The sequence below is a fragment of the Ambystoma mexicanum genome, chromosome 11 (assembly GCF_040938575.1).
Source record: "Ambystoma mexicanum isolate Mex_15411 chromosome 11, UKY_AmexF1_1, whole genome shotgun sequence".
Taxonomy (NCBI): Eukaryota; Metazoa; Chordata; class Amphibia; order Caudata; family Ambystomatidae; genus Ambystoma; species Ambystoma mexicanum.
In genome coordinates, this window is record NC_090934.1 from 101,498,376 (window position 1) to 101,523,167 (window position 24,792).

At 43.9% G+C, this 24,792-nt stretch overlaps 1 protein-coding gene across 2 annotated transcripts in view; it reads right to left on the bottom strand.

Moving 5' to 3' along the window:
• CSF3R (colony stimulating factor 3 receptor) overlaps positions 1-24,792 on the bottom strand; it is a 245,400-nt gene that overhangs the window by 146,490 nt on the left and 74,118 nt on the right. For both annotated transcript variants that reach the window (XM_069622636.1, XM_069622635.1), the window contains exon 5: positions 14,532-14,719. In XM_069622636.1, coding sequence (XP_069478737.1) covers positions 14,532-14,719 — 188 coding nt within the window. The remainder of the gene's footprint in view (positions 1-14,531; positions 14,720-24,792) is intronic.

Consider the following 24,792-nt stretch of genomic DNA (forward strand, 5'->3'; position numbering starts at 1 on the left):
GTTTTGTTACACCATTGTTTTTTTACTGGCCACTAGCGATAGCATTTGGCCATGGCCAGTGACCACGCCCTTCGGCCCTTTTGACCTTTTTTACATGGTCCCCCAATATGTTTCTTTTAGACCGACTATACATATCTTTCAGTCCCACTGTATATTTTAAAACACTTCTGGGCCACTCACCATGGCCTTCATCCATGCCCACTTTCCATATTGCACCATTCGGCTCCTTAATGTAGTCATATCCTTCGGCCGCACCCATCATACCCCCCACTTCACTGTAACTGTAAAAAAATCTGAATTTTGTTTTGTATTGATCTAATTTTTGCACTCTCTCCTTTTAAAATAAATGTTTTACTATAACCGCCGTTATAACAACAATGTACTATAAATAGCTGTGATTATTTGTAACTGCCAAATAGACGCAGGCATTTTCATGTGAAGTACTTTTACTCCTGATGTAATCCTAGCGGTTAATCCCGCCGACTAACTACGGCTAACATAAAACGTTTGTGATTTGAACTTTGTCCCCAGCCCACCCCCCAACTCCCCAATTTCACATGGTGTCGTCTTCCCCCTCCTCACCTCTAGACTAATGCAATTGCATCCTTTTCCCCCTTCCAAAAGCCATTTTTCCTTTTTTGTCTAGACACAGCTATTCGCATAATAACTGCGGTTATCTCTTGCATCTAAAAAAAGAAAATGGCGGCTTTTTTTATTTCTGAAAAGCACCTCTCCTGCAAAGCACCTTGGGAGTTAGTTATAATTTTGAAAGAAGTGGGCACCCCTTTTTCCATCAAATATTTAAAAAACTACTGGATGCAATAACCCGAGCCCCCCTGGAAATGAAGTAAATGCTTCGTGCCCATGTCGTTTCTTACCTGGTCTAATACCATCCAGCAGTATTCGCTGTGCCCTGGAGCAAAAATGTGGACTTTTTCTCTATGAGACAATGAATGGGGACTAGGACGAAATAGTGTATTTATTACTTTTTTAATAACTTTTTTTATTTTGTAACAAATATTTTCCCCAATTTTCAGTCCTGGGTTCACTGTGACAAACGTGTTTGCCCAATTTCAGCCCAGTTCCTCATGCAAGTCACAGGTTATTAGTAATTCATTTTTAGGGTTTCCTATGTATCTCAAAACTCAAGTTAACTATACGAGTGCCGTACTATAATATTTGCATATGATAAGCGGGTCATCTTTCATTTAGAGGGTGATCATGAGAAGGATATTCCTTGCATACAGATGATGTATTAGCTGCATTGAGAACTGGATGGAAAAATTGGTTTAGCTTGAATCTAGTGTGACAAATTGACAGAATTTGTCCATTATACCCAAGGGGGTTCCCCCGATCACACCCACCCCCGAGGCTATGGATGTGAGCTCGCTCAGCAACACCCTCCCTATGGGTCAAGGCAAGCGGGCCCTCGCTGGGAGAGTCTCCCCTTGTGGGAACAAGGACTTTGATTCCTATGAGGAACTCCCTAAAGGATATCTGCAAATGGCCTACTTGGGACTATCAGACAACCCCAAGGACATACAATGCAGAGACTTGGGTGAGGAGAAAACTGCCATAATATTGCCTACCAGAAACAGAGTATGTCACTTTAAATAGACATCCCCAATTAACTGGGACACACAGGCTGAAGCAGAGAGAGACTGCAGGAAGTGGACAAAGAGAGACACGTACGTCAGCCAGGGAAGACCTATGGCGGTGCAGCACCTGAGAGGGGAGGAGACTCTGCAACCGCAGAAGCCTGCGAGTTTTGAAACTGCTTGGGAGCCGAAAGCACAGTATAGGGCAGGCAGCGTTCTTCGAGAACAAAGAAGAGAGAAGTTGATGGTAGTGGCATGGCCATGGTGGACCTTTGGACTGGTGGTTGACAGACAATGGCGACACCACCAGGCGGCCCAGACTGCCTATTATCCAGATACCTGCAGAGCTGCCAGAATGTACCGATGGAGAGTATGGAGCGAGGGACACTGGAGTAAGCTGAAAAATCAAGAAAGTGAGGAAAGCAACGAACACCGAGCTAATAGAGGCCCCAGTGACATTGTCTCAGATAAGCCAAGGTAACTGGGAGAACAGGAGACACGGTAGGGCACATAGGTAATCGTTACAGGACTGTTCATACTGTTCCCGGTCAAATTCATGAGAAAGTAAGACAATAGAATGATGGTGATAAGAGAAATTGTAATTCAATAAACATTGATAGAAATATTGATATTAAGAGACACATGCCTGATAAGAAAGGCAGAGTGTTTGATGAGAGGAATACAAATGCAATAGAAATTGCACAAGAAACTTATAGTAAGAGACAAACGCCTGAGGAGAAGGGCCAAGTGGAATATATGCCCAGAGGTAGAGAATATAAAGAGAAGGAATATTATGAATTAAGGAGAAAAGAGGAAAATCAAAAGAGAGAGAATGGCAGAGACTGGATATCACTACCCTGGGAAAAGGGACAAGCAACCCTACATGAGCACCGGAAAGAGTGGAAGCTAAATTGCGAACAACCCATTAATACAGATCAAAGTATTTGTTCAAGATTCAAGAAACCACCCTCTGAGAAGGGAGAAAAGTACAAAAAAGTCTTGAAGGAGTTATAAGAACTGATTAAAGAGATCACAAGCGACTATTTAAAAATATCCCATTAAGAGGAGTCAAGAAGAAGAAACTTGCAAGAAGCAATGCCCAAGGAGAAGGGACTTATTCCCTGTTCATCAGCTGTTAGAATATTGGTACGGTCAGTTTGGATTGTGGGCACTTTCTTTTGGATATTAACAGACGGCTGATGAGCACCATAGTTAGTTTTATATGTAGTGAAATGCCACATAGTGATAGGGAAAGCTAAGCCTTATTCTTATTCTTTAATAAACCCATCTTTGAAATGTCCTCAAAGAGTCAGTGTCCTTCTTCTGACCTGCCAGACAAGATATAATCGAGATACTGCTCTTATGCTCTCCCGATTCCACTTGAAGGTTCCCAGTAATGTATCTTTGCTTTCATATCTTACATTTCTTCATTCCAGTACAGAAGATGGCCAAGTCGCTGGGGTTTATCTTTGACTTGTCCTTCTGTATTAACCTATATGTTAACAGCATCTATACCTAGGCAAACAACCATCCAATGCTCCTTTGGCAGTCAAGACCTTTATCATTGGTGTCCCCTTTGTAGTGGTACATTGCAACCATTTGAGGGCAAATATTATTGTGTGCGCACAAGATCCATTTATATTCAAAGTCGTGTAACACTAGAAATATTTAATAATTCTTCAGTAGGTGAAAGGAAGACAACAACCCCATTAGTTGGTCTTATTTGTTGTGATAATGTTAAAATGTTGCCCAAGGCTAATACATCACATATAAAACAGTTCCTGATGTATTGACTCTAAACTCATAATTTCTTTGATGACATTCCAAATGGTTTATAATTTCCAAGCAACTTAATACTCTTGAATTAGTTGCAAGCAGCTGCTACTTGTTTGAATCCACATCGGGGTCAATGAAATCATGCCTCTACACGTTTGGGGTGGAAGAACCTTCTTCGGGTGAAGTCACTGAATCTTCTCATTATAAATAAAACACATGTGGTTAGGATTTGCAGGTTGTTGATTGTCTATATGAGGCCCTCACTCCTAATTATCATCGTAACTTACATATAATTTCCATGTACTATGGATTGCGGGTATAGTTAAGTTGGCCTTTTTTTGCAGTAATGTTCGGACCTCAATTCTTTTTAAAAAAATCTATTTTGTATTATTTTTCTTACCACAACGGAGCGTTTCAGTTTCACAATTATTTCCATATAGTATATAGTCAGCTGCATATGCAAACCAATACAACCAAAACATTTGGAGTCATGTACATACAAACATTGGTTTTCCGGGCTCAATAGTACCTCAGCTCATATATACATCTTTTAAATTCTTCGCTTATTCTTGTATCTAAATATCAACTGTGGGTTCAGGGAGGTTTCAAATCCAGAGAGTATACTAGTTCAGCCAGCATTTGATCCCAGTCCAGTTCAACTCCTTCCTCCTCTTCTGATTTCTATTCTTTCGTAAAGTCTCTATTTGGACCTCAATAGTTGAGAGACTGATACTAATTAAAAGCTGGGTTGTATCTCAAAGGACTTGTTGGGAAATAAGGAATACTTAAAATATTCCAAAGGTAAATAGTCCTATAGTGGAACGGTTGATCGTATACAATTGTATATGCACATATATGATAGTCTTAGGCAACATTTTAGCATTTGAGGACATACATATTATTGTCACACTCTTTTTTTTCTAGGCGCTAACCAGTCAACTCTCCATTGTCTTCAAGTTGTAGAACATTCTCCAGCAAGAATTGTTTCAAAGATCCCATGGAATCAGCACATATTTCCTGTGCTCCGGAGACCTAAGGTGCTGCCGCTGAAGGCACAGGTTGTATTTAAATCCCCAACCATGGTTCATTAAGACTTTTCTGGCTGTGCCCCGCTCCATCTGAGCTTATGCCTCAGATGGTACTCATTTACAAGACCATTTCATGCTAGGACTCCTTGCACGGTAGCTATTTCACATTGGGATATTGTTTAGGGTATTAGCAACTAGAAATAGGAATGGCCTGCTTAAGGAGATCTGACACACCAAAGATCATGCCTATTCAGGAAGAAGATCAAATCCATTCTCTTTTAGCTAACATTTATATTGCTCAGCCTTTTGGAAACATCTCTTCATTTTTGATACCTGACGGGCACTAACACATTATTAAGCAAATATACACTATAGAATGCTAGTTAGCTATGTTTGAGCTTTATAACAGCCAAATAAAATACAATGTAAAACACTCCAGAAATTCTGGATGAATTAATTAACTAAGGGATAATCATGTACGTTGTCATGTCCTTAGCATTGGAGAGAAAGCTAAGGATACAGACATTCGTATCCCTCAACACTTAAAGTCTTAGCCATCATCATGCACAAAGTCAACTGAAAGGATTTCCAGCAATATATTAAGGACACAAGTTCTTGATGAAGCCCAAACGTGTGTGCTTTCCATCTCCAGATTCTCCTTCAAATACCTTACTTTTCCAAATCTTTAGCCAAGAAACAATGGTCTCAATACCTGATCCAAGCCTCTATTAAAAAATATGGAGTCCTAGTAAAACAACTGAGTACTCCCCTGCCATCCGACATCAACCTAACGTTTCAGACCATCGGATGAATTGGACATAATTTTGTCTGATGCTTGAATTGCCAACCAAAAATAAACATATATTCAACAAATGGAGTTTAAAATGATAATCATTGCAATGCACTTCACAAAAGCATTAGAGCAAACACTGAATATTTAATATCAAACATGGATGAGGATCTACACTGGTTTTAGAAATTGCATCCACTACATGGGTCAATATCAACACCATCAAATTCACGATTCTACAACAAACTATACCTTCGATGACATCTATATTGAATGTCAACTTGTAATATATGCTAAAATTGGTAAAATAAATATGTTGGGGCACTGTGATGCCATAAATGCATTGGAGGGACAGGGCCTCCCTGTCCTTGTTCTGTAGTCCTTTTTCATTTGTTTTCTGTATTGCTTTCTGTCCAGGAGTCTATGTGGGACTCCTGGCAGTGCAGCTCTTCCTGTTTTTGGTTTGGTGTACAGACCCATGGGATACCTCTATGGCACCCATGGGTGAGGTTACAACCCTGTGCCCCTAGTGTATATTTTTTGGGCACTTGTGTGTGACCCACAGATCAGGGTATGGGCTGGTGGTAGCTTCATGCTGAATTTGACAAGTGTTCCGAGTATCCTCCATTTTGGGATACCCAGGCAATGCCATTAGAATCAGTTGATTCCTGATAGGAAACAAGATGCCCCTGTGGCCTCTTGCTTTCTATTGCCTGTTACCTTGTTTTCCCAAAGTCCTGGGAAGCCCTGACTCTGTCCCTTCCCCCTGACTGGCTGTTGGGTGGAAGTTCCATATATGGTGTTGTTGTGAAGTCCAGGCCAGACTGGCTGGAGCCTTCCCAGTGACTGTATGTTGGGAGTACACCCTGTGGGTGGGACCTGGGTGAATGGAGTGTGTGACCAATATGCACTTCTTGTTGTGGATGTCTGGTTTCTGGTGTTTGACACAATGACTGAGACATTCCTGCCCGAAACTGGTATGAATGCAGAGTGTAGTGTTGAATGGCTGGGTACTTGTCCCAAAACACATTCCTTGTTGTGAGTGTCTGAGAGGGAGGAGAATGGCCTGAATGCACTGCATGCCTGATTGGCTGACTGACTGCTGAATGCCCTTCTGAGTGATTGGTTGCCTGAGTGTAACCCAGCAGAATGACTGGGAGATCAATTAGTATATCTGGGGGCCTCTCACTGCTAGAAATTGTTCAGAAGCTGAAGTTGAAACTGATGCTTAATCTCGAAGCCACGCCTGAAAAAGAAGGTTGACTGCTGTCTCTCTTTGCCGAAATCCGAAAGCCGAAAGCTGTCGAGACTGATCCAAGAAAGGACCTGCTAAGGCGCCCTCTTCCTGTGCTCCGAAGGACCATCGAGCACCGCTAACCTTCCCGAAGCGCCCTGGAAGTCAGACCCTCGTCAGGCTGCCGACCGGAGACTGGGACCGCCGAGGAGAACGAAGATAAGCACCGGATATTCCGTCCACCATTGTCGACCAGGGTTTGCAGGTTTGCTATAACCGCTGGAGGCCTGTCGAAACTGTGTTGCCCAGAAGAGGGGACCGCTTGACGCTGTGCCACCGACGACCGGAGCCGCAACGCTCCCTTGCCTAGGACTTTTGATTCACAGACGCGCTCGTCCGCACCGCCACCCACCTTATCCCACCGGAGAAGGCCAGGCCATCGACGCACCGAGGAGCATCCGCCGGTGGGTTTCCCGCCACACAAAGACCGTAGAGGCGCTGGACGACTCGACGCCCTTGCTGGGTCACAGTTCTTCACAAACTCTTTGCGGTCCTGAACTATCGACATCGAGGTGCCCCCCATGCCTCTTCCTTGCAGGACGTCTTCGCTCCGTCGTCGACGAGCACCTCTAGGACCGAAGCTGCTGCCTCGATGCTGAGTTCACTTTCTTCGAGGGATCTCGATGATCCTTGGCTCCTGCTTTAAATGGAGCCGCTCAAGAAGGATCTGTCGACGACACGTCGTCGAACTCTGCTATTCCAGGTACATTGGGGTGGTAGAAACATTATAGAAGGAAATAAGACTTATAGAACAACATATGGACTAGGCTTGTGGTATATCTTTACTTTACAGGTTGTGCAGGTGGGGTGATCTCCACACAGAACTGTGTTTAACGGTAGAGGCCAGTATTCTGCCAATTGTTCTAACCCACTGCTTTCCTCATATGTCTATTGTTGGTTACCTTTATTAAGTGATTTGTGTGACATTTAACCAGACTACAGTTGATGGACGTTAATGAAATCTGACAATAATTGTGGTACCACTTAGAACTGTATATATTTGCCATTGTATATTTTCTGAGCACAAAGTGAGTTATTGTGATGGTGTACATAACCTTGAACTTAATTATATAAAGACTGTGTTTTAACTAATACAGTGTGTGGACATTCCTTTGTGGGGGCTTGGGGACTACACTGTACTTAAGAACCAGCCTGCATCTCCTCCTGAGAAGCTAGGCCTTGATTGCTCGTCCATTGCTACCCTAATAGAGAATCTTGGCTGAGGTCCTCTGTGCCTCTCCTCTACCATATAGAGAGCAGAAGTACAGACCCCCCCCTCCAATCTTTACAGACTTTATCAATGATCAAATTTAATGATCCAAACCATCAGGGCAAGATTTGGTTTTGTTAAACCTCTAAGACATGACAAAGGTGTATCTCCAAAAATGATAAAATGGTGGGGAGAAACTGTTCCATCTAAAGTGCATAGTATCAGCTGTAGAATTCGCTGTAGGCTTAATTGTAGGTATGGGGGAATCAGCTCAAATAGTTCAATAAATATGAAGATTTAAAGACACATTTGCATAGCTGGAACAGATAAGAGTAACTATTGACTCAGACCTTTGGCAGCTTTTTGTGTTTATATTTTTGATATAATTTTGCATTTCTATTTTTTTATCTTTAATTTAATTTAATTCTGACATTGGGCCTTTATACATATAATTCGATTTGATTCGCTGTCCTAGTGGAATATGTTTGGCACATGGCTTTTGGGAGCCTGCACCTCATTTAGCTGTTCCTGCTCTCTTCCACTGTCACCCGACCCCACTTGCCTTTCTTCTTAGTTACTTCGTGACAATGTCCTTGCTGGCAGCCCAAGGCTCGGTAGTCACAATATGAACTTACTGAAGTTGGAGGTGGGGGCAATATCTGTTGCCATATCCAAACAAGCATCCATGCTTTATGGGGATGCCCATCACAGAACCATGCAACTAGGAATCAGGCTGTCAGAGGATGTGGTGAGGCCCGGGGCAAAACATTTGGTGAGACCCCCTTAGAATTGTTTGCACTCGGCCAGCGGCGGCACCTCTGCAAACAGGAGACTCGAGAAATCTCCCTTTGAGTTTGTGTGCAGGATCCCAAATATGGTTTATTACTACAACTCCAAATCAACTACTGCAAAGTTAGATTTCTCTACTGAAGAAAGGATTATGCCAGAATAACTTTTGTATCATATGCATATATAGAGGATGGCATGAGCTCTCCACTGTGCCACCTCCAACTCTCTGAGGGTCAGTCACTTTTCCAAGCAAAGAGTTGAAGGCAGATCTCTTTCTTCGGCCGGGGCCTCCGTCTGAAAACAGCTTCCCTGCTTCTCTGAAACTTGAGGATAACCATTTCCGGTTCCGGAAGCAACTCAAGACCTGTCTCTTTGCTTCTGCCCTCTCTCTTCCTCTCCCTTGCTGATCACCTGCCTGATCCATGCACTGGTCACCTGGTCAAGCTCTGAATTTGGGCCCAGGTCCCTGCCTGTCCTGTTGCAATCCTGCACTGCCTCTTAGCTCCCCTGCACTTGTCGTCTGTATTTGTAACCCTACAGTCCCCTCTCTTGCACTTATTCTCCACCCGTTGTCTGCACTTATGAGTACCCACACTTGCCACCCGTTGGCTGCACTCTTGTTTCTCCTTTGTTCCTGCACTTCTGCATCCTACCCGACCCTCATCACTTCTCCCCTCCCGCCTTCCCTGCTCTTGCACGATCTGAATGACACGAGGCGTAGTAAGATCTGTGTTTTTGTCCTACTCTTTTGTTTCCCCCTCCTTGCCTTGTGGCGCCTAGAAACACTTGTGTACAGACATGTTATAAATGCCATATCATATCATTAAGGAGCACACTGCCCCTGTGCGTGCATTAAAACACACATCATACACAGTGACAAATGATGTACAGTGGAGGCTGGTACATTTCTTAACTTAAGAGGCTCAAATGTTTGTGCCAATTAGGCAGGATCAACAGAGCACAGTGAGGGAGCTCAAACCAAACAAGGGTTGCTTGACGGGGGTTCTCACTCCCAAGAAAATGTTTGAAACATTGGGTTTAAATTATGCATTTTACAGCACCTTCTTTGCAAAATTGGGTAGAAATCCATTCAGTTTGCAATTGGTTTTGTATGGAAGCACATAGAAAACCCCAATAGTTGCAAATCACAAACCGTGCATAGGAACATTTTCCAATACATGTCATGCCGCCTTTCCACACAAGATATGCTAGCATAAAAATATATTCATGCTGGTTGTTCTAATTATGTCCATGCAGGCTGCATCAATATATGCCATCATTACCATGTACGGACTCCCAGCCAGTAAAAATGCCATGCCACCGAAAGTATATCCAGGCTGACTGTGTACCATAAGTGTTATTACTGGCTAGATTGGCCTACATTCAATGTGGGCCAATTTAGCCAAGTAGTATGTTTGCTTTAACCTCGATGCATAGTCCTGTGCATCAAGGGTAAAGCAATAAGAGCACTGGCAATGCTAACAGTTTGGGCATTCATGTAGGCATGGGAAAGGCATGGGAAAGGCACTTCTGTATTGGTATTAGCTGGCCATCGATAGTGCCGGTGCAACATGGTTTGAGTAGCTGAGCAGCTAATAGCAGTGCCTGGCAAATGCCTAATACTTATACACAAGGCAAAACTGTTGGCTTTGCCAATGCTTGTGTTTAACAGAACTTCAGCGAAAGACACCTAGGGTGTTTTTAAATCGAGTGGCCAAAGACAGACCTGATTAAGACATTTTTATTACACCAGTTCCGTGTTTACAACTCCAATGAAGAGTCCTTTGAGGAAACACTTGCAGGCACACTGAGGGCAACGTTTGATGGCAAGGCGTGTTTAAAGCTAGCTCAAAGAGTTCTAGTGAGGAGGTGTTTTGGGTGGGGAGGGCAGGAACTGGGTGAGAATTGCCATAGGGATTAGCATGGCCATGAGAAGTCAATTAGTGGGCAAATAACTAAACAACATCTACAAGTCCCTCCTCATATGGCATTTCTTCCCATCTGTACTCAAAGCTGTCATTGGGACGGATCTTCCCAGACCCAGGATCTGGCAAATAATTACTCACCAGATTGGAAATACAGCTCCAGAATCTGTGAAATCTGTGCACTATATGTTTATTTTAGAATGCTCTGGTGTGTTCGTGCTTTAAACTATGTTGGGCAGGGATTTGAACCGTGACCACTCGGTTCCAAAGTGAGACTTCCCCACAAGACAAGTTGAGGGTCTGAGCGGGAGCCCTGTGAAATCCCTTGTCAATGTTGCACTGTACTGGAAATATTGATGCGCATTGTTTAAGTTTAAAAGGGTGCAGATTTTGAACTTTGCTGACGATAAATCCTCTGAGTGGAAGAGGCAAATGTTCATGGGGTGACTAAAATACCTGCCCTACACCCACCTAATCCTCCCGTCGCTGGACCCGGCCTCTTTCACTGCGGTAGGAGGGATGCCCCAGAATAAAAGTCTATTTCCACCACTGTCTGTTTGCTAAAACAATAGTTTTGCTTATCGGTGGCACGCCTAATAAGTCAAACAAAAAGAATGCCATGCAGTGGCGCAACACCATTGAGCAGATCGGGCTCTAACCCCTTCCTGAAATGTTGGGTTTTGTTGACTCAACCTGGCTCCATGGGAGGCGCCAGCCCCTGGCCACTTTGAGGCAGAAGGCCTCTTTCGATGTGTCACCAGCCTGTAGCACTCGTTAAGGAGCAGCATCAGCATCAAGCATGCAGAGCACAAAAACCGATATGCGATATCAACAGACTCACTTTGATAAAGCCAACGTTTTAACTTCTGGTCTCAGCTTTTAGATGGACCACCTCTCCAGAGATTAGCATAGCATTATGAAAGTTAACAGCCTCTGAAATGGGATGAAAGGTACGACTAGTGGTCAAAGGGAAGGTGAAATAGCTTTTCAGCTTCCTAGCTGGGTTTAGGGATTTCAGAGGGAAATGGGAGCAGGGCTGGCTGAAGATGTGTCAGGGCTGGTGGGGTCCCATTTCTTTTTGATGTTTGGGGCACCCCTTTCTGCTTGGAGCAATGGTCCAAAGCACCTGTGAAGTGCTTAAATCAATCATGAAGTCAAAATAATGCAGCAATGAGGTTAAAAGCTGCAGATTATCAGTAGGTTTCTGTGTCATAAGACTGCCAACATGGGGGCAGCTACTTGGGGGCCCATTTCAACTGTAAAATGTGAAAGGCCCAGATGCCATCCCTCAGGGGAGACCAAAAGTGCAATGGGTTTATTGGCCCCACTCACTATCCGCTTTCAAAACTGTCATCCAGTCCCTGCCGGGTTGACCGACAGAGCCATGGTCTGACCGAACAGGACACAAACAAATGGTGCCTTGGCTTTGCTGTTAACAAAGGCCCTTCAATTACTAACATAAAACATTTCACGGTTAGCACCTGAATTCATATGCATACATTTTTAGGTAATTTAAATCGTGATGTGGGTTAGCACTTGCATTCTAGGGGAGTGATTAGAAGGGAAGTGGTGACATGAGACACCTCATTCTAACTGCAGTCCTTAAGTGTGACGTTTCAGAAATGAAGGCGAGAGTTAGCTGCTTGTAACATTGCATCTTCACCAGAATAGTCTCATTCGAATGTGGCAAGATGTTAGGTGCCCCCACACAAGGAGGTTTGCCCCTCCTTCACAGCCTCTGATGTTAGCGCCTCTCCCAACATTTGAAGTGTTAGTCCCCCCTGCCCCCTGACATTTTAGCCTAGGTGAACTTCTGATGCCATGAACCCACCCCTTAATGAAGTGGCCCCCAGGGCGGCTACATTTAGGGGTGGGGCTGAACACACACTCACATAAAACACTTTCACCCATGCATTCATCCACCAGTCACACAACTTCATACATGCATGCATACATAAAACCAAACACAGCATTGACCCAAACACCAACATGCATGCACGCATGCATTCATACATACACATATAGATACTAATTTAATTTAAATACACATATATACACTTTTAATTTAAAATAAACACTTACCTTACCTTACCTCATTGCACCCTTCAAAAGCATCCGTGCCCTCTCCCATCAGTCAGCGTGGTTACGCTGGGCAACGTGAACACACTGACTGACAGGAGAGGAGTCCTCTCTTGTCATTCAGCAGGTCCACATTGTCAGCTGAATAACGGGAGGCAGCAGAACCCACTTCTGAGTTTGTTGAGGAGTCAAACGACTTCGCAACAAACAGCAAAATCATTGCAGGGGCAGAGAGCAGACAGCACAGTCCCCCGTGCGAATAAAGGACACAGGAGACTGTGCTGCCGTCTCCTTAGGAGAGGGGGCCGCGAGGCCCCCCCACCCGCAAGTGTGAAGCCCGGGGCAGTTTGCCCCCCATGCACTCCCCACATGACGGCCCTGCTAGTAATGGTACTTGCTACCAATATTCTGCCACCTGGCTAGTGCTTCCTCTACCATTTTGTGCTCTATTATTGGAACACTCTTCCATACACCGCATAGCTCAAGTCAGCACATTTTAGCCAATCTGCATGCAAGCTTTAGCAAACCCTCCACATCTTCCTGTCTACCCCATTGCTAACTAATAATTCAGGATAGGAAGGTTTTGCCATGGGAGATTACATAGAATTTGAATTCATCAAATTTCTTTCAACACATTTTGCCCCAAATATAGGTGGAGGTTGGGTAAAGCGAATAACCAATGTGGGTGCTTATGGCGGAGGATGTGGGGGATCTTCCCCAAATATATTTGCGCCAAAATGTACCACAAACAGAATTCGAATTTGATGTCATCTTTTCGACCAAATCCCATCGAACCAATCATTAATGTTCAGTCTGCCTGTAGTGCCTCCTACTTCTCCCTTTCCTGTTTCTCTCTTCCCCAGACTCCAGTCTGTATATCCCTGGTCGGTGCACAATCCAGCATCCTGCAGACATGCCCCGGTGCTGGGATGACACTATGGTCATGCCCAACATGGTATCAATTAGTATTTACATGCACATTTACATATTTACAAACCACACACAGCTTGAAAGTATACCATTTTCCAAGTCCAACCTTCAGAAGAATTTTTTCTAAAAAAACTATTATTGTCAAAAGAGGGACACGTGATAACACACATACCTCTAAATACACAGAAAAATATTATGAATATCTTGATTGATTAAGAAAGGTATTCTGTTGAATCATTGAAATGCAAGACTATAAAATAATGACCAGATGGAATCTATCTTTAGAGTTACATCTATAATGCGGTTGACACATGCAATTAGAAAAGCTTGATTGATAAAAGGAAAAAATGGATGATAAGAAATCCATGATGCAGCTACTGATGTTGATAATGGCCAATAAGTACTGTAAAAATGACTAAAGTGAATTAATTTACAATTCCTTATAATTAGATAACATTCTTTCCATTCGTTTGTAGCAGTGGAAAGTACTTCTTGATATAGTAATGGTTCATATTTTATAAAGTCCAGCAGTTTGGCCTCTAATCTAATGATCAATAGCCCAAATTGATGCATTAATTAATTTTACAAATTGCCAGAATGTTTCATTGATCACGAATCAAGTAAGTTTTCTCTTCATTAGGAGTACAACATTTGAGGATGAAAATGTAGATAGGTTCCCGCTGATGATAGGAATCTTTTCCCAGAAAGTGTTGTTCTCCGGTTGTAAACGGTTTCAGTGCTCTGAATGAATTGTCCTTCGAGAAATGTTGTGCTCCTGATGAAGAGTAAACCTACTCGAAACATCCTTTTTCAGAAAGTGTGGCTATTGAAGAAACCATCTGTTCTTCTGTTGAAAATGACTTCCGTGGTTTGCTAATATAGAAGGAACTGCATTTGAAGAAAAATTGTGTTCTTGACAAAAAGTAAACATTCTCGAAACGCTTTGACAACTCGTAAAACTAGATAAAGCGTTAACAAACCTAGCATAAGATATATCTTCTATGACATAGGCATGTTCTTGGAGAAGTTTCTGAGGTTGGAAAAGGTCAAGCATATCGCTGTTCCATATTTTTTAGGCCAATTAACAAAGCAGTACTCCATCATTCACCTACCTACTTCCATCGGGTCCAGGCAAAGATGTTCCGACTCGACCCTGCCCAAAGCATTCTGCGCGGTCACCCACAGGTCCACCTTTTGGTACAGGTTAAGGAATTTTCGTGGGATGGTGCAAGAGTTGCGCCCCTTCTTTGGAATACAGTCTTCTTTTTTCTCCTGGAGGTGCCCACATCGCCCTAGGTTTCTGAAGAGGTGAAATGGCAAAACCCAGTTCAATAGAATTTAAATGTGCATGCTTTTATAACAAAAGTGCCATTCACTGGTCTTTTGGATTCAGAATACATCCTTTAGCAAAATAGGACTTTCTGCGTGCCAAGAGTGCTCAAGTGGAAATGGGCATGTTTCCTGGCTGGCAGCATGTTGTCTCTTACAAGCTTGTAGGTTGTGATAGAGACACTCATGTCATACTCTCACGAGTAGTATTTACAGTTCAATGCCTTGTTGGGAAATCGTGTTTGCTTGCAGGCGAGTCCTCATCTGTGATTAATATTTGTATTTGTATTTGTATTTTATTTATTTATAAAGTGCAAAGAACCAGGCCCATGGGCAACCGGGCGCATACTCTTGAAGACATGTTACAGCAAGTAATTACATTACATTAAGTACATTAGTTACAGAATTAGTTAATTACAAAGAAATTACACACAATATACAGTAATATACCGAAATGTACAGAAAGAGTGCCATAGCAGGTTGTAGTGTAAGTACAGTGAGGTGTAAAGCATGGCCTAAAACACACAAGAGTACTAAATAGAGTGAGGGTCTCATAAATCATGGAAGAACAGCCAAGTGTTAGCGTTGTTCTTGAAGGCTTGGAACAATGGATCAGTTCTGATAGGAGTGGGGAGCTTTTTCCAAATTTTGACAGTGTCCCACCCAGGGCTCAAACTCTGCGACTCATGTTTCCTGAGAACTTTGTAACTTTTAATAATTCTGGCTGCATGGAGACCATGATGCGTGCAATGCTGGGGCAATGTGCGTGTAAAAATAGAAAAGGGAAAGGTTCATTTCCTTCACCAAACATTTGTGGATAACTGACTAGGTTTGTAGGATATTGTGGACTGCGTGACATGGGCCTCTGCTGGGGTTCAGGGGTGCATAGCAGAGCAACTTTAGAATTCTCTGGATTACCTTTGCAGCAACCCCTCCTCATAGGATTGGAGAGAGAGACCACCATTTGAAACTCCAAGCCAGGCCCACAAAACGTAAGAAATCAACACTGAAACATTGACAAGTTAGGGCTCCCTAATTTTATCCACAGTAGAGGATCATCTCCCATAATCCCTTTAGTCCCAGATGGGACCAGAGAATTATCATCTTCGATTTGGGGAGCGGGCATATATGGTGTTGACCTGAGTGCTCCACAGAGCAGCGGCCCTTTCCACTCCCCAAAAGGACAGTCACAGCCACAGGTTACTCGCGCTCCTGACTCCAATGAAGGCATCACGGAGCAGGACACAGACAACAGATTCAAAGTTCAAACAAAAGATTTTCATGAACTCAAATGTCAGGATGGCGTGAGGCCTACCATGGCCTATACTAAGGTGGGATTTCCCTACTTAAATAAACTAAGGATTGTTTGAGTCTGTAAATTCAACTTAAAAGTCTGTCTGTGCCAAAACCTATACTTATCCTCACAACTAAAGCTAAACAATGTGCAGGGATGTCGGTATCCAAAGAAACAGTGCTCAAACTACAGTTATGAGCTTCTTCCAGCTTCTGGTGGGCACTTACCTTTATTCCCCAAGTTCTAGACAGTACCACAAAATGGTCTTGGGGTTTCAAATTCACAGTCACATTCACTTGTTTAGTTTGCCTTCTAGTTCTGTCACTTGAACACTTAGGCCGACCAGCCTCACTCTCTAGACTTCTTTTGGTTTTCTCCAAGTAAGGGCTCCTCGGTCTATGTGCAGTTGTCAGTCCACTCATCACCGGTCGCGCAAGCGATAACCCTTGGCACTTTACAACAGTTCATTCTTTCTCACAGGACTTCCTCAACAACACAGGTTTTCCTTTCTGCATCTGTGTCACAAGTCCAAATAGGTATGCAATGATTTAAACTAATAGAAAATAACTAACATCATTTATATCTAAATATTTATGATGAAAGAAATACAGAATTATTGTAAATATATATATGTAGTGTGGTGTAAGGGGTTACAACGGTTGAGGAGGGGATTGGGGAGGGATTATCAAAGAAGGTAAATCAGGTTTTTGGGGGGACCCCCAAATTAAAAAAAGAAAATCAGTGTTTTTTTCATTAAATATTTCTTAAATTAAAAAGTGTTTGTTATTTTTCTGTTCGTTAAAATCACATGTAACCATCCAAATATACGTCTGGTTCACTTTAGTGGCTTCTTGCCTTTATCAACATGTGACTTTCACATACCATCCTTTGTGCTGTTTCTCCTGGCAACCACCTTGCTGCCACACTATCCAATAGTGTTCTGCTTTTTATTCCTTTCACATTGTTTGCAAATGCTGTCACTTTAAATTAGATTCGTCCACAAATGCACATTGCTTTCTGTTTCATTTGAGTGATATTCTTCAGCCGGTCCGATAGCACAGCGAGTAGGGCGCTAGCTTTGACATCTGTGCAGATGCAGGTTCGAATGGGTAATGGCGCTATATAAATGCTAAATTATTATTATTATTCTTTTCCTTTGTTCAGCATTCAAATCCATTACGTCTTGACAACTTCTTCGTTATTCAATATTTCATATTGGGTCTTCAGACCCCTTTTCCATACCATTAAAAACTCCATTACATGCTTGACAACTTGTTCTGTATTCACTAGTTCAGCTTGGGTCTTCAGACCCCATTTCCACAGACTTTAGTTTGACCGGCACTCACCGTCATACACACCATGACCCTGGGGTGCCCCGGCCTCAGTGCTTCTCTGTCACTCACCAGTGTGCGGCCGCTCCTCCAGGTGCCCTGGTTTCGCTCTCCGGTTCTCGCTGGCATTGCTCTGTCAATCGCAGTGCTCTGGCGAACAGCGCTCGCTTTCTCCAGACCTTCCGGCAGCATTCGATGGCTTCTCTGTGTTCCCCACTCCCAGCGGGGAACACACAGCAATGGGCTCTGCTCATCTCCAGACCCTCACGTGGCCCGCTCTGGCCTCAGCGTCTCCCCGGCATCTCTGCAGTCGGCGCTCTTTTCCCCGGCCAATACTCTGCCTGCTCCATCCCGGATTACTGCACTCTCCTGCTGGTTACCTCCTCTGCTGTTTTCTTCCTCTTTTATACACATGCAACCATTTAACAGGTTGCAGGTGTGAGCTTTTACTTCTCATTGCCTGACCATAGTTTGACATGCCTGACCCTCACAACAGTCCTCAGGCCTCCTCCACGTCTTAGTACCAGAGTGGGGACCTGTTAGTGTTCACTATGCTTAGTTGTCTCTTCCTCGTCTCATACTAGAGTGGTGAAAGGACATATTAGTGTTCACTACGCTTGGTAGCCTCTTCCTCGTCCCAGTACCATTAGGTCTGAATGAGGAAATATTAGGGCATATGGTGTATAACAGTCTATAAAGGCAGGGGAAGGGGAAGGTTGGTTCTCACAACAAAAAGGGGGGAAACCATGTGTGTTCTAGCACCTTGAAGCAGTGTTTGTGCTAGATAGAATTGCAATAATGGTCACTAACCAAATAACCAGCTATTCTCATAGAATATGGCAAAGTATTACTTTATTCTCAGTTTAATAAAGCAGGGTCAACCGGCAGACATCAAAGTTGGATTACATGAAGGTCTTATACCGCAATATGAGTCATCTATGATGTCATTCTAGGTGGCAAAATACAAAACATATTTAGGGTAGGGATTGGTGAAGGGAACATCTCTACTTATTGAACAGGAGCAGTGCTTCGTTGGCTAACCCTTGTCTGTAGAGCACACCTGGAACAACCGCTAATTGCATACAGTACTGATCGTAGCAGACAAAACATCAGTGGATTGGCTCCTGCAACATTGTATGTTAGGTTGTCCTGCAACCCCACTGATTGGTTGGCATTCTATCCCAACCTTGGACTTTTAGCTCCTTAGCAGCACGTATGTGAAACGAAACCCGGGTGTTTGAATCCTGTCAGACTACTCTCTATTTTCCCAATTAGTCCATAATCTCTCATCGGTAGGCTATCAACCAAAGTCTTCCGCTTTTAGTTGACCTCGTTGCTGCTCACTGTCCTGGAACATTCAGGGGAGTGTGAGCACACCACTATCTTATCTTAAATCTCAAATTAATAGCCTTTGTTTTGGACTTCTGCGTCACGTGTGAGGAGACCAAGAATTTGTCAATTTCAACCTTCCATTTACTGCTATTTGATTTAATTATACAGGGTGCTGTTACTCTGCTTGGCCTCTAGAGACTTGCTTCTTATATGAACTTTATACACTTTAAATTGACCAGCAGTTTGGCTCTCACAGATATTTTTGTCTTCCTTCATTCATAAAGAATGTCCCACATTCAGAGCTTATCCATGTCCTCTCTTTGCGCTTTGCACTTATCTCCTAAAATAGCATCTTTGCTCTGGGCCAACCTTGACTCATCATCAGGTCTGCTCACGGGGCTGTGTTTACGATTCTCCTGATTCTTACAGTTTCTGTCTGTCTCAGAGGTAGCTTTACTAAATTCAACATGAGCTTTCGTCCATTTTCCTAATATGGCCGTCCTTGCCAGGTTATATATATTCCTCTATAGCAAGCTTCTATGCATTATCTTTCTACCTTGTTTTACTGTGTATTTACAGTTATTGGTCAGTCAGTTACTTCATCTTTTTTAGATCCATGATCACTTTAGCTTTAGGTTCCTGTTACTCTAAATGCTTTAGTTACATTGTTGCTTAATATTTTCATATCATTTGAACATAGGGTCATCTATCTCCTTCATGACATCACTTCGTCCTTGTCAGATTTTACTTTAACGTCCGCCCATGATGTTCACAGATGCATTCTGACATCTTGGCAGGTGACATCCTTCAATATAGCTTTCTTCCATGCAACATCCTTCCACGCTTTCAGTACAAGGGTACACTCTACATAGCTATCTGAGTGCATACGTCTCTCATACATTTGTTGTGATATAGGAACACTGCAGAAGGTCCCATCTATGGCTTTTCTCTGACTGTTCCAATATGACAGCAGTGAGGGCGGGTACTGGCAAGAAAATGTGGACCTGCTCCTCTACACATGTCTCACCTTTGAGCCTCCTTCTCTTTGCCCGCTACCTGGTATTTCTAGACTTGTAATATCGTCTGGTGTTATCCTGGCCAGACGGAAAGGGGTAACAATATCCCATAAATTTGTCTGGGATTAAGGGTTCATTATGGAAAGGAAATGGGGGATACCGTCTCTCACCTAAGGGCATCCCTTTACCTCTCCACAAAGCTCACCTACCCAGGTGATCCTCCCTCACATCTCCACCCCGAGGGTCGGGATCCAAAAGCGAGGACCCTTCCCTGGCCACCTGAGTAGAGGATGTTGGGCAGAATGAAGTGAGGATGTCGTCAGGTTCGTCACTGGATGCCACCTACTCTGTATGCTAAGATCCAGGGGGGAAAAGAGCCCATATCCCATTTGCACATAAAGACACAAGAGAGACAACATCCCCTGCTATCAGCCAGCATCACACACCCAGACATCCAACAGCAGCCGACAGTCAATTCCGGTGGCTGGATCCCACTGCACTTGAAACTCTGCAACAACCAAAGCTTTAGAATACAAAGACCTTACTTGCCTTGAAGGGGTGTATTACTTTACCTTCTGCCTGACATAAAGTGGTCTATTGTCCAAATAAACTCTCTAGATAAAAGCAGAGAATGCTGAGCCAGAGAGCGTTCTCTGAGAGTAAAACATGTCTGATGAGAGCCTTGGGTTAAAGCCCTAGGATGAATCTGGCTGCTTTATTCTGGATAGCTTGTAGTTACAGGGCGAGATTATTGGGAAGGCCCACCAGGAGGTTATTGCAGTAGCCAAGATGTGAGAGTACAATGGCAGAACTCATCTGAACCTATTGAAACATATTCAGGGGAGGGAAGAAGAGTCTTGGTATATGAAGTTGAAAGTGTGACTTATTTGTACTTCATGTTTCAGGGGGCAAAGGGTAAAGGATTATAAAAGATGATGCCAATGTTTTCTGTAGAGGAAACAAGTGTGGAAGGGTCTCATAGGGAGGGAGCCCACTCAATAACAAGAGAAGAGGAAATGGAATTTCCTGCATAAATGATCTCGATGTTTATAGGGTTCAGACAGAGGTTATTGTCTATCATCCAGTCCTTGTTCTGGGGCAGCCATTCCGAGATATGATGGAGAGTTGATGCAGAGCCTTGAAGACTGAAGTCAATCTGCTTATCGTTCATATAGGTTTGAAAGTGGTGTGCAGGGTGATGATGAGTTTGACAAGAGTTTTCAGTAGGCCTTGAAATGACACAGGGACAAGATGGAACCTCATGGAACTCCACAAACCTCAATGGTGAACCTCGAGAGGAAAGGCCCTGACCTGATATGATACTGTGTCTGGGAGTAAGGAATACATTGGATAAAGAATGGGACCTGAAATGACAAATGAGGTCTCCAGGCAGCAAAAGAGGATCTTATGGTTCACAGTGTCCAATACCACGAAGAGGTCGAGACGATTGAGAATAGAGAGGGAGTCAGCATCCAGTGACATCAGTATCACATCTCTCATTGAACAATACAGATTCCTTACCTCTGGCAGGTCTAAATCCTAATTGGAAAGAGTGAAGATGGACGTGATTCTCAGTGAAATCTATCAGTTGACTAGTGTCCTCCTTTTCTGTGATTTTCCAATAGAACGTATGTTGGCAATAGGGCGGTAATTTGCTGGGATATTGGGTCAGTGTTGGCTTTCTTGAGAGAAGATGTGAGATATATGTTTTCTTCAGAGCTGAGGGAAGATACCAGATTCCATAGAGCTGTTTCCCAAGGCTGTAAGGGCTGGTGTAAGGATGAGGACAATATCTTTCATGGTTTGGACTGGACAAAGTTAATTTTGCTCAGAAAAAGCTTTAGCGTTCTTAACCAGCATCTCAAGCTCTGATTGGCAAATAGAGACAAAGGCAAGCATTTTTGTCTTCATGGTCATTGGTTTTACACCAGAAATTATTTGTTAATTTTTAAAGAATCTTCAACTTCAGTGTGGGCCAATTGATGGACTTTGGAGGAGGGGAGTTATTTGTTTTCTGGGGGATGAGAGCAAGTATCTCCAAAGTTCTTGTACGCTAATGGCGCAGATTCAGCAAAAGGGATTCAGGCGACCTGGTGGACACAAGATGGTTTCAGAAATGAATGCGTGTGACACTTGCTTCATTATTCTCATCACAATGGAACCAATGTTTGCATGTGTTTCAAGGAATGCTTTCCTGTGTGTTGCTAGCGACGACTGGAGATGAGAGTGGTCAGACCAGGGGAGAGGGTTCACCAGGTAGTGAGAAAGTCATTTATCTGGTGATGACAGGATAGCATCCAGCGTGTGGTCTCCAATATGCATAGGGTCAGACGACCAGTTCCTAACAGCCAGTGAATCACATAGTAGTTCAGGGAAGACAAGCGATTGCTTGTACAGTCTTGTCGAAAGTTAAAGTCACCCAGAGGTGGATAACATTAGAGGTAGTGCTAAAAAGTCCATCATCTCCTCTATAAAGAGTGCAGAATCTTCTGGGCGTTGATGAATTGTGATGATAGTAAGAGAGGTCGATTGATCAATGAGACATTTTCAAACCAGCCATTGAAAGAAGTCTGCACTTGTTTAAGTCACAGAAGTGTGTGCAGAGGAAGGATCGATTATTGTAACCCATCCTCTAGGCTTGTTAATCCTATTACACAGCTGTATTTTACTCCTCTAGGTAGTAGTTGTATGGAATTGATAGCCCTAGCTTTTTTGGTCTTTATTAGTACATAAAATGATGCGGGTGATTCCTTCTCCAAAGGGGTAATCTGCTAACCAGATCGCCCTTTGTCACAACTCCATGTCAAAAGCATAGTGCACTTGTGCCATGCTGCATTAGTACCCTGATTTGCAGCACCAGTTCTGCTCGTGGCACAGGAGAGTTCAAAGGTCACAAGATGCCCACTTGACTGCCACAGAAACAAAGTCACTGCAGCACAGGGGCAACATTTCAGATATGCTCCTTGTACCCAAACCACAATGTTCATGGGCACCCTGTGCTGGTGGCAGGGTAATCGCACATATGTCATCTCCTGTGAGTCAACTCTGCTGTGGGAGGGAAAGTGTAACCTGGTCAGACGGGCCGATACTGCCACACGGCAGGACACTAACCCAGAGGACCCATCCTCTGTTTGATTCTCTTTGTGAGGGCTGGTAACACCTTCCCCTAGAGCAGCCGATTAGCAGGCAGCTGTCCTGGGCCCAGGTATCAAATGAGCACACACATTCAGGAGGTATAACCTCACATCAAAGTGCTGCATGCCTGAATGTCTTTCTTTTCAGTAGGAGTGAAGGGGACAGGAGTAGGATTGGCAGGAGTGCTCTGGACACTGGAAGAAGTCTTGCACCATCTTGTTTCTTGCCTTCTCTCTTTCCCTTTCCACCTCGTTCACTTCTGCTGGTGCAAAGCATTTTGGTGCGACATCAACAAGACAAAGTACGCCAGGAACAAGGATTAGTCCACTTAGGCAGGCTAGCATTAGACCAATAACCTGGGACTTGTGCCCTTCAAAGATCGGGTTTTGTACCCTTTCAGCAGAATTCCTTCAGTTCCTCAAGGATCCTTTTAAGGCCGAAGAGACGCTCTGAACATTCCCACCTGGACTTCCTTTTGGACAGTAGCACTGTCAAAATCCCTCAGCCTGAGGTGAAGAAGCAGCCGTCCATGACGGCCTCACACCACCGGAGGGCCAGACATGCCAAAGCTCCCTGCTCTATCACACCAAACTGGTTGTTTTGAGTTTCCGCTCCCTGAACAATAGGGAAGGTACCGGTGTCTTTGTTCCTCCAACCAGCCGAATTATTGTGCTGCATCTAAATCAGCTCGACACTGCATCGTGTCCAAGTAAAGAAAGTCGTCTGCTATGCCTTAAGCGACTGCTCACCGCCGGAAACCCAAACTAAATCTCTCGGGGGTCGCTTGCTGACTCTAACCTGGGGTTACAACATGGCTCGGCCAAGCTAGCCCGAGAATTGCAGCCTCCTTGATAGCATATCGACGCACCCTCGATCACCACTTCGGCGACTGTCGCCTGGCAACTTGAACAGCTGAACCGTCAGTCACCGACCTAGCCAAGCGGCTAAAGCCAGACTGGCAAACTGTGAAGCATTCTTAGGACCGCCCCGGAATGCCTCATTCAACTCCCGCCATTCGACTGCACAGAGCATCCGCATTCCCCCCTGCTCGACACCCGCTTGTTTGGCAGGGTCACCACGATCCTACGTGCCCGAATGAGCCTGATCAGCACACATCAACATTCAAACCTGCATCTGATGCATCAGCCCACTAAGAACTGAATCCAGGTACTGTGACACTGAACTGCCCCCACGGTCCACTTGGGCCCTAGAGACTGGTTAGGTTACCATTGGTCCTGTTTTCAACCTGATATCTTTTTTATGGTAGTGCCTTGCCCCCTGGAACTACGCTCAGAGTGTTACTTTCTCCAGTCTGTCGCATCTTCTGTGTCCTTTCCTTTGGGGTCGGCTTTTGTATAGTAATCTCTTTTCATTCTACTTGCAGATGGTGTGTTTGATTAGTGTTTATATTTGTGTAGACCCTTAATTGGACATTCCTTTTATTTTGGACTTTGATACTGTGTTGCTTGGATCACTGCTGGTTCATTTTCACACCCCTCGGAGAGTATAGACTTTCCTCGGCCTGCGTTACCACAAAAGGCGAAGGAGGTATATCTCTTGATTGTCCCTTTTTTACCTTTATGATTACATTGTGTGCTGGTTTGTAGATGTGTGAGGGCTGAGTCGGCCATTTTACCCCTACTCCTCCTTGCATTCCTGGGGAGCAGAATCCAATTCGTCACAGTAGTGTCTCCCTCGGCGATGTGGAGTTGTGTGAGAACCGGGTCTCCTTCAATGCAAGAAAGTGTATCTCGGAGTCAATCAACAAGTTGTGGATGTTGAATGCATTCTTATTGGCTGCTTGGGCGTTCATATTCGTCGTGTACCAATAAGGAGCTGGTGTTCACAGCCCGGAAGGGCAATACACAGGCAATAAAGGGAGGAGTCACTCAGAGTGTGAGGTGGGGGAGGTAGATTGCGGTGCCCATGCTGGGTG